Source organism: Monoraphidium neglectum, assembly GCF_000611645.1.
Source record: "Monoraphidium neglectum strain SAG 48.87 unplaced genomic scaffold scaffold01957, whole genome shotgun sequence".
NCBI lineage: Eukaryota > Viridiplantae > Chlorophyta > Chlorophyceae > Sphaeropleales > Selenastraceae > Monoraphidium > Monoraphidium neglectum.
In genome coordinates this window covers 1-10,000 of record NW_014011671.1, presented here as the reverse complement: position 1 = coordinate 10,000, position 10,000 = coordinate 1, and the positions used below count along the sequence as shown (strand labels likewise).

Sequence of the window (10,000 nt, the reverse complement as noted above, 5' to 3'; positions counted from 1 at the left end):
CGCGCTGGCATGCGGCGTCTGCTGCGACACCCCCCCCCCCCCCGTCCCATCGCCACTGTCGCGACCGGAGGTAGTGACGGCCTACCCGGCGGCTGCGTAACCCGGGTGACGCGGTAGTTGGGCACGGGGTCGAAGCACCAGGGGCCGCCCTGCTGGGGTGCCCAGCAGCAGCCCTTGCCCTCGCACTCCCCCTGGGCAATGCCCAGGTAGCCTGGGAGGTGACATCATCGGGGGGACGTGCGAGGGATCATCAAGCCGCTGAACCAGCAATGCCGCCGCGCCGTCCCTAACCTCACGGTCTCTCGTTCAATCTCTATGCTATCATGTATCTCAAGCGAAGGACCACAGCGCCTGCCCGTCACCTCGCCGCTTCCCCAGCCTGCCCTCGCAACCGCTGCTGCCCACCACCCACCGCAGTCAATCCGCTCGCGAGCCGGCACGTCCGGCGCGCACGCCGCCACCCGCGGCTGCTGCCGCTGCTGCGGCTGCTGCTGCGGCAACTGGGCGGGCGATGCAGCTGCTTTGGGGGCCGCCGCTGTCGTCGGGTCTGAGGCGTTGGCTGCTGCCAGGGGGCGGTAGCAGGAGGGGGCGCCCTTGAGTGGCGACCAGCAGCAGCCCTTGCTGGCGCACTCATCCGGCTGCGCGTCAGGGGAGCCTGTCAGGACAGCCGATCGTAACACATTTGAGGGGCGGGTGGACGGGGAGTGTATGTAGGCCCATAAGAAGGCAAAGCAGTTGGAGCAGTGGAATTTTTTGTGTAGGGGGGCTTGACCAAACGCAGGGCCGTGCTCACACGCAGCCCAAAGCATCAAAGTACCTTGAGGCACTGCAGCCAATCAAAGGGCACGTGCTCAAGCTCACCGCACTGCTCCCGAGCATCGCCGGGCACAAAGGAGCGGCAGTGCCCGCCGGACGCAGCTTGCCGCGACAGCGACGCCCCTGCGACTTTGTCCGCCGGTGCTGTTGACTGGCCCGTGACCGTACCCACGATAATTAGTATGCATGCGCATGTAACCGCGCACGTGCAATCCAAGCCCGGCTTCCTCATGACGGCGACACACTCGTCGGCACCAGGTCACAAACGCATAGCTGTAGCAGTGGGTGCTCGATATGTTATTGTAGTGAGTGTGAAGTGGTCTACCAGCGGCACATTGCCAGCTGTGACGAGCCTTTCGGAGCCTGATCAAGTTTGATCTCCCTACCGGTAGCTTCCTGACCTCGTACTCAAGGATACGGTGCATTGATTTTCATCGCATCATAGCGTGATCATCACACAACCACATAACAGCGCGAAAGCGCTCGCACAGTCGGCGTCAGTAGCTGCCTGGCAACAGCGCGCGCAGTGGCCGCCGCACCACCGGGTCCAATGTCAGGCGCCAGCGAGAAGACTCAGCAGTCACGCCGCCGCCTGGCCCGCCAGGTGGAAGAGCTCGACCTGCTCGTGCTCACCCCATTGGCGTCTAGCTGCCACACCCTGGCCCACCCAGCGCCCAGCATCTCAGCGTGGCCAGCTGCAGCGGCTGGGCCCACCAGTGGCGCCTCCGCCACCGCCGCCTCCAACCCGCTCGACTGGCCGCGCCTGCCGGGCAGCTGCGACCCCGCGTCCGCGATACGGGCCGGCGCAAGCAGCCGGCCAGACGCGGACTCGGAGAAGCAGGCGGCGCGCGCCCACCGCAAGCGGCTGCAGGTCGAGAGCTTTGCCATTCCCCTGTGCTCCCTGCTCGGCCCGCCCCCCGGCCGGCGGCCGCTGCGGGTCGTAGACTTTGGCAGCGGCACCGGCAACCTGCTGCTCCCCCTGGCGGCCGCGTGGCCGGCGTGCGAGTGGGTTGCGGTGGAGATGAAGCCGCAGCCGCTGCGGATCCTGCAGCAGCGCGCTGACGAGGCGGGGCTCACAAACGTCCGCGTCTGCCAGGTGACGCCGCGGACGCGCGCCTTTGCTGCTGAACCACCGCGCGCTGTGCTTCCGGCGGCTCATGTAGTGAGGTCTGGAGCCACGAGTTGCCATGCAAGGGGGCTCAACCAAATCGGCAATTCGACCGTCACGAACGCAATTTGAAACAACACCTGAATTGGATTGATGCAGGGCACCGGAACAGTGAGGCCAGTCGCGCCGCGCATCCAGGGGTGTCGTGGCGACGATCTGGCCACTGCGTGACGCGCATGCGCGGCCCCTCCAGCTCTGCTGCACCCCTTGCCCCCGAAACCCCTCGTCTTCCCACCCCACAACCCCCCACACCCTCCAGGGTATGATCGAGCAGTGGCAAGGCCCCTTTGACGTGGCGCTCGCGCTGCACGCCTGTGGCAACGCGACCGACCGAGTACTGCAGATGGCGGTCGCGCGGCGCGCCGCCTATGTGTGCTCGCCCTGCTGCGTCGGTGCGTCGCGTGCGCGAACGCCGCCGCAGCGGAATGTGCGCGGCTGCGACCCTCCTCTGGGAATGCAAATGCAGGTCGGACGTCCCAGACAACTGGGTATCGCCACAACGTGGCTGCTGAGAGCACTCCATACCCTCATGCCTCCACCCTCAGGCAAGCTGAAGTTCTCCCTCCAAGGGGGCACCTCATTCCACTCGCGGCTGCAGAGCTACACCCCGCAGCAGGCTGGGGACAACCCGGCGGAGCGGTTGCCGGTTGCCGTGGCACTGCAGCTGCAGCAACAGCAACAGCAGCAGCAGCACCAGCAGCAGCAGCAGCAGCAGCAGCAGCAGCAGCAGGAGCAGCAGCAGCAGGAGCAGCAGCAGCAGCAGCAGCAGCAGAGAAGGCAGGCGATGGGCGAGGAACCTGGCCGGGTGCATCACACAGTCCAGGCTTTTTCAGATGCCACCCCTTTGGAAGCTCGGGAGGCTGCCGCAGACACCAGATGTGCTGCCGCCGCAAGCTGTCCAACTCTTCAACGGCACCGTCTAGAGGCGGGCTGCCAGCCAGGCGCAGCGGGGCAGGGTGGGGTGAGCGGCAGCGGGCTGGGGCTGGAGCCTTTGGAGCACCCGCGGTCGGCCTGGCTGCGTCGCCACCTGCCAGACCCAGAGCGCCACTTCAGACTGCTGGCGCGAGTGAGGGGGTCGTGCTTCTGTTAGCACACCTGGTTTCTGCATCCTGTCGTCTGCGTGCATGCGCACCACTGCGTTGTTCGAGCAATCGGCGCATGACCTTGCCGCGGCCATGCATGCGCACAGTGGGCGCATGCGGTTACGCGCGCTTCCATGCACGTGGCATGCATGCTCATGCATGTCACTCGCGTGCAGTGAATCGATCGAGACAGGCCGAATTGCCGCCAGGACAGGCATGTGTCGGCATCATGGTTTACGCCAAGGCTGCATGCGCGCATGCGCGCAGGTCGCGGACATTGCCCACGCCCCAGCGGAACAGGCGCAGCTCGCGGAGGCACTGCAAGCGCGCGCGCATGTCGCCGCGGCGGCAAAGGCGGCGATCGAGCTTGACCGGAATGCAGCGGCGGAGGAGGCCGGGTATGTGACTGGGCTGTTCAAGGTGCTGGGCGCTGCTGAAATGGCAAAGAACGACCTGATTGTGGGCGTGCCGGGCCAGGGGTGGGGTGAGGCGCAGGAGGGGAGTCTGAAAGGGTTGGATGGTGAGCGCGGCGGAGCTTGGTCCGAGGCAACAGCGGCGTTGCGCGAGGCTTTGGCGGCGGCAGCTGATTGCGGGGCAGCCACTGCGAATGCAGCCGCTGCAGATGAAGGTGTAAAGTGTAAATAGTTGTCTTACGTCTCTGGCTACGCCTGGCGGCCTGTTGAGCTGGCGTCAGGATGGCATGCGGTGACGAGGCGGCGCTTGAGCTGCCGGGACAACAGCACGAGCAGAGCGCGGGCCCAACAGCCGGGGTCCTATGCATGCCGCTCCTTGTCGTGCGTTGTTCTACTTGCGTTGTAAGCCAAGCTAGAAGCTTTCTTCGCGACCTCAAACATTGCGTGAAACGTGCTTGAGAGCACGCCCCCCTTCGTGATGGATGGCACCAAACGCGGCGAAGCTGGCAGCTCCTGTCGACGCTTTTAGATGATAAACCCGTGAATACTAGCACGCGACAAGTGGCTGCGCGCTGGCCCCCTCGAAGTCACTCCAGGGCACTGGATGCGCAGACTGACGCGCTGCGCCGAGCGCCGCTTCCGAGCGCGTTTGCGTGGATGATGCATCAGCTGTGGCGCGCAGCTGTCCACCTGGCATGGCGTTCGTGATTCACCTTAGCACCCAAGCAGGAGCGTGTACTGATGGACGGCGAGGACAATGGCGGCCAGTGGCACCACGTCTCGCGCCGCCCACGTGCGCCGCCCAAATCCCCAGCCCCCACCGACCGTCAGCGCCGCCTGCTGCTGCAGGCGCACCGCAGCGAGCAGCACCCCGCCACCGGGCGCCTCAGGTGCCGCGTGTGCGGGCGCGCCTTCTCGGCCCACAGCTTCCTGGCGCAGCACCTGCAGGCAGCCCATGGCGGTGTCAATGACGAGACCGCCAAAGTGCGCCAGCTGGCCGCTGCCGCTGCCGCCACTGCGGCCGCCGCCGCTGTGGGTGAACCTGGCGAGCGGCCGCCACAGCCCGCGCCCGCTGGTTTGACCGACGCGGACTTCCCCGCCCTCGGCAGCAGCGGCGCCGTCGCGCCGCGCACCTGGGCGACCGGCGGCGCCGGCCAGGGCCCTCGCGCGCCGCCCGAGGCGGCGTGGCCCACGGCCGGGCCGGCGCAGGCGCGCGCGCCCGGGGCGGGGGCCGGGGTACCCGCCCGCATGCCGCCGGGGCCGGTGGCGGTCAGCCTACTGGACCTGGTGCGGCGGCCTGCGCCTGCTGGCAGTGGTGGTGCCGCGCCGCACCAGCGCCGGGTCACGCGCCTGAAGCAGCAGCAGCGCGCCGGGGCGCCGCGGCGCCAGGCGGCCGCGGAGGCGGCGGCCATCCTGGCCGCGGCGGAGGCTCAGGGGCTGCGGCCGCTGAGGGGCCCCGGCGCCGCCGCGGTGGGCGGCCTGCGGCGGCGCAAGAAGAAGGTGAGCCGCCTGCGGCGCCTGGTGGTGCGGGAGAGGGCGGACCGTGCGCTGGGGGCGGCGACGCGCGCGGCTGCACAGGCGGGGGCGGCGCTGGCGCAGCTGGAGGCTGAGGTGGCGTCCCTAAGGGCACGGCTGGATGTCGCGGCTGCGGCTGAGAGCCCGCAGCAGCAGCAGTACCAGCAGCAGCAAGATGACGAGCGGCAGCACGGTGATCAGCAGCAGCAGCAGCAGCAGCAGCAGCAGCAGCAGCAGCAGCAGCAGCAGCAGCAGCAACAGGGCCAGCAGCAGCAGCAGCAGCGAAGCCAGGAGCAGCCAGGCGGCGAGGCGACTGCTGTGTTGCGGCTGGCGTGCAGCAAGGCGGAGGCGAAGCTGGCAGCAGCAACGGCGGTGGTGGAGCGTTTGCAGGGGGAACAGGCCGCGGCGCAGGCGGCGCGAGACGCGGCCTATGGAGTCGAGTCGGAGGGCGCCCAGTCTGAAGGCTCTTTGAAGGACAGCCCTCCGACCACTGCGGACACAGCCGAAGGTGCAAGCGGCGCTTTGCAGCAGGGGGAGCAGCCGCCGGAGCCGGGGTCGCCCCAGGCCACGGCGGTGGGACTGCCGTGCGGGCCGCCGGCAGACGCTGATGAGCAGGGGCCGCGCCAGTCGTCGCCGGCGCCCCGGCCGCAGCCTCAGCGGCAGCCACGAGCGCAGGCGTCCTTCGGCGGGCTCGCGCTGGGCGGCGGCTGGGGCGGCGGCGGCGACGAAAGCGAGGGCTCGTGGACTGAGGAGAGCAGCAGTGACGGCAGCGACGCAGGTGGGGCTGGGCGCTGTCGCTGCTGCTTCACCCAAGCCGCTGCTATATCGTCTCGGGGCGCCCAACTTTTGATGTCGTGCCCGCAACCCGGCCGTTGCTGTTTTGCCTCCCATTTTCCGGTCTTTCCGGTCTCCCCAGCCTCCTTGGTTGCTCTAGTGCATGCCGCGCCTGCCTCGAGGCGCCCTCCCCTGCCACAAAGCCACCGCACCCCACCACCACACTCCAGGGCTTGGTGCCTTCAACGCGACGCTGCTGGTCGTCAAGGGGGCAGCCGCGGGCCTCTCCAACCGGCGCATAGGTGCGGCCTTCAAGGCGGCGCAGGCGGCCCGCAGTCAGGCGTCCGGCCAGCAGCAGGCGGGGCAGGCGTCGCCCCCGGTGGATCAGGCGCGGCCGCAGCAGCAAGTGCTGCCGCAGCAAAAGCAGGAGGGTGAGGAAACGCACAAGCAGGAGCCAGAGGCGGACGATGGGAAAGTTGAGGAACCGGAGCAGCAGAGCGAGCAGCAGCAGGAGCGGCAGCAGCAGGAGCAGCAGAAGGAAAGGCAGGAGCCGCCAACTCAGCGGCACCAGGAACAGCTGCTGCCGCCGCAGCGGCCGCCGCAGCAGCAACAGCAGCGGCAGCAGCAGCCGCAGCGGGGGCGCGAGGCGCGCACCCACGCGGCACTGTATGGCAACGCCCCAGATTCTGATGAGAGCAGCTCCAGCGGCTTTGACTCCGATGACGGTGGGTTTGACTCCGGTTGACTGGCTGAGATGTAAACCGGGGTTTTGTTGGCCACATCCCAGACCTCACGCTGTCAGGGTTGCGCCCAGAGTTGGTCAAACTCCCAATTCGCCTCGCCTCGTGGCGTGCAGACGCTGTGGTGTGCACATTCGGCCGGGTCACTGCCATTGCACGTTCTGTGGCATTGCAGCGCGCCTGCCAACACCCAGCTCACCCGCCCCATTTTGCTGAAGTGTGCTGCGCTGCCTCGCCTTACCCCTCTTGCGCCGTCTCACAGACGCAGCGGCTCCGGCCCTGCCAAATTGGACAGACGCCATTGGCGTGCCGGGTGGCGCGACCGCCATCGCCGCCGCCGTGAGGGCGGTGCAGCTCAAGCAGGTGGCGCACCATCGGCCGCTGCAGCAGCAGGGCGGGGCGGTCGCGGCGCAAGCGCAGCAGCAACCGCAGCAGCAACAACAGCAGCAGCAGCAGCAGCAGCAGCAGCAGCGGCAGCAGCAGCAGCAGCAGCCGAGGCAGCAGCTGAGGCAGCATCAGCAGCAGCAGCAGCAGCAGCAGCAGCAGCAGCAGCAGCAGCCGAGGCAGCAGCAGCCGAGGCAGCAGCAGCAGCAGCAGCAGCAGCAGCAGCAGCAGCAGCAGCAGCAGCAGCAGCAGCAGCAGCAGCAGCAGCAGCAGCAGCAGCAGCAGCAGCAGCAGCAGCAGCAGCAGCAACTCATGGATCAGCGTTTGCAGGGTCCCGATGGGGCCGGGCGGCATGGACGCCAGGAGAAGCAGCCGCCGCCGCGGCCCAGCCAAGCGCCGGCGCCCGCTCAGCCGCCGCCGCCATCACCCCTCCGCGACGCCGCCGCCACCCCTGCTGCCACCAGCACGCCACGTGCGGCCGCCGCGCGCGGCCCCACGCCGCCCTCGCCGACGGATGCCGCACGGCTGCCCAGCCTGAGGGCGCCGCAGGCTGACGAGCCGGCGCAGGGGCATGCTGGTCCGGCTCATCCCATAATGCTGGCCTCGGCACTGCCAGCCGCGCACGCCGCAGGCGCCTCCCCCACCAGCGGGCGCCTGGCCCCGTTGTCGCCGTGGCTCAGCGGCAGCATTTGGGGCGCCGGCGGCGTGCAGGGGCAGGGGCCGGGCGGTGATGGTGGCGGGGGTGGCGGCGGGTTGCTGCCGGTGCTCCCAGGGCTTGAGCAACTGCAGCGCGTCCGCGCTGACAGCGAAAGCAGCGGCGCGAGCGCCCTGGCGGGCGGGAGCCCCATGTATGCCGGCTCAGGTGGCAGCGGCGTCGGCAGCGGCGGCGGCAGCGGCGGCGGGAGCGTTGGCGGCGGCGGCCAGCCAGCGCAGCAGCAGCAGCACAAACAGCTGCAGCAACACCAGCGGCACCAGCAGCAGCAGCAGTGGCAGCTGCCGCAGCTGCGAATTGGCGTGGAGAGCGCAGCTCACGCTAAGCCAGACAGCACGCCCACTGCCGCCGCCGCTGCGGCCGCGCTGGAGAGCTTGCTGAGCGGAGGCCGCGACGCAGGCCCCGTGACGGGGGCGGAGCCCCCATTGGCAGGCGGCGACGGTGGCTTGCAGACTCAGGCGCAGGCGCAGGTGGTGGGGACGCCCAAGAACCTGCGGCCGCTGCTGGTGTTACCCGCCAACCAGGCGCCTGTGTCACCCGGGGCCTTGGGCGGCGTTGAAAGCCCCGGCCTTGTGCAGCAGCAGCCTCGCCTGCGGATGCAGCAGGAGCAGCAGCCGGCCCAGCAGCTGCTGCAGCTGCAGCACGACCTGCAGCAGGTGCAGCAGCAAGAGCAAGCGCAGCAGGGACAGCAGGCACAGCACGCACGGCAGACACAGCAGCAGCAGCAGCAGCAGCAGCAGCAGCAGCAGTCACAGCAGGAGCAGGAGCTGTTGCAACTGCAGCTTCAGCTGCTGCAGCTGCACCAGCTGCAGGAGCGGCAGCAGCAGGAGCAGGAGCAGGCCAATATGCTGGCTTTGCTGGGGGGCAGCCCGGTCATTGGGGGGAGCCCCATCCAGGGGGGGAGTCCAGTCATGGGCGGGAGCCCAACATATGGCGCGGGGCCGGACTACACCGCCGCAGTGGATGCTGCCCTGCTGGCGGCCGCGGCGGCCGCCGCCGCTGGCGGCTCTCCGCTGCTGGGCGGCTCCCCGCTGCTGCGCGGCATCCCGCACGGCGGCCCGCAGCTCGGCGGCGGCAGCCCGCCGCCGCTGCTGGCGCTGGACTCGTCGGCGCCGCTGCTCAGCGGGGCGGGCGGGCCCGCCGGCTTCTCGGGGCTGCTTTCGGGCGGCAGCTTGCAGCTGGGGGCGCAACCCGCATTGCTTGACGGGGCTCAACACCAGCACCAGCACCAACAGCAGCAGCACCACCATCAGCAGCAACAGCACATGCATCAAGGCGGCGCGGGCGTCAGGTTGGACCCGCTCCTGCTGCAGGGGCTGCCCTTTGACGCCAGCAGTGCCGCGTCCCCCCCCGCCGGCTCGAGCGTCGTCGACGGCGGCAGCCCCCACCGCCCTCCCTTGCTCGTCGCCCTCGGAAGCGGCGCCCCGGCCGGCCTGACGACTCCCGGCCTCGCGGCGCTGCAGCAGCAGCTCTCCGCAGGCCACTCGCATGCCGGCGCGCCGCCAGAACCCGCCGGCGGCGGCAGCTCCAGCAGCGGCTCCGTGGGCGCGGCCGCCGCTGCCGCTGCCGCGGTGGTCGCTGCGGCGGCGGCGGCGGCGATGCGGCGGACGAGCCTGGACAGCGCCAGCATGGCGCGCAACCTCAGCCGCCTCAGCCTGGCCGGCGCCGGCGCGGGCGCCAGCCACCCCGCGAGCGTCGCGAGCGTGTTTGGCGGCAGCCCCTCTGGCGGCAGCCCCTACGGCAGCAGCCCCACCGCTGGCACCAGCTCGGCGTCGTCTGGGGCGGTGGCGCAGCCCTTTGTCGCGCTTGCGGCCGCCGTGGCGGCGGGCGACGCGATGGCGGCGGCCGCCCGGCAAGGCCCGCAGCAGCAGCATCATCATCAGCAGGCTCAGCAGCAGGAGCGGCCACAGCAGCCCTCAGCCCACAATCACTATCAGCAGCAGCAGCAGCAGCACCCGCCGCCGCAACGGCAACAGCAACAGCATCCGCACCAGCCGTCGTACTACCATAACAATAATCAGCAGCAGCAGCAGCAGTCGCAGCACTTCCAGCCCGGCCTTGAGGCGGCAATGGCTGCCGGCGACCTGGGCGGCGCCTACGGCCTCGCCCCCGGCATGTACGGCCTCCACGGCGGCGGCTACATGCAGGCGGCGCCGCCGATGCCGGGCGGCGGCATGCTGCCGGGCGGCGCCGGGTACCTGTTTGTGGGGGCGCCGGGGTACGACTCCCTGCCGTCGCTGCAGGTGCTGCAAAGCATGCAGGGCGTGCCCATCGGCTCGATGTACCCGCCGACGGCGGTAACCGCGGGGTTTGTGCCCGCGCTCATGCCTATGGGGCCAGGGCCTTACATAGGCGCACACGCACCGTACCCTCCGGCCCCGCCGCCGCCACCGCCC

At 69.9% G+C, this 10,000-nt stretch overlaps 2 protein-coding genes across 2 annotated transcripts; one reads left to right on the top strand and one right to left on the bottom strand.

Annotated features, from left to right (window-relative positions):
• Positions 1–861: 861 nt before the first annotated feature.
• Positions 862–1,048, bottom strand: MNEG_9495 (hypothetical protein; the record flags this gene model as incomplete). Its single annotated transcript, XM_014042034.1, has 1 exon — positions 862–1,048. A coding segment is annotated over one exon (187 nt), but the record flags the coding sequence as incomplete, so codon positions are not given.
• Positions 1,049–1,366: 318 nt separating this feature from the next.
• MNEG_9494 (putative Glutathione S-transferase domain-containing protein like protein) lies at positions 1,367–9,956 on the top strand (the record flags this gene model as incomplete). Its single annotated transcript, XM_014042033.1, has 8 exons — positions 1,367–1,912; positions 2,244–2,376; positions 2,530–3,050; positions 3,334–3,586; positions 4,294–5,772; positions 5,999–6,493; positions 6,771–9,901; positions 9,945–9,956. The coding sequence occupies 8 exons, from the start codon at positions 1,367–1,369 to the stop codon at positions 9,954–9,956; spliced, it is 6,570 nt and encodes a 2,189-aa protein (XP_013897487.1).
• Positions 9,957–10,000: the final 44 nt, after the last annotated feature.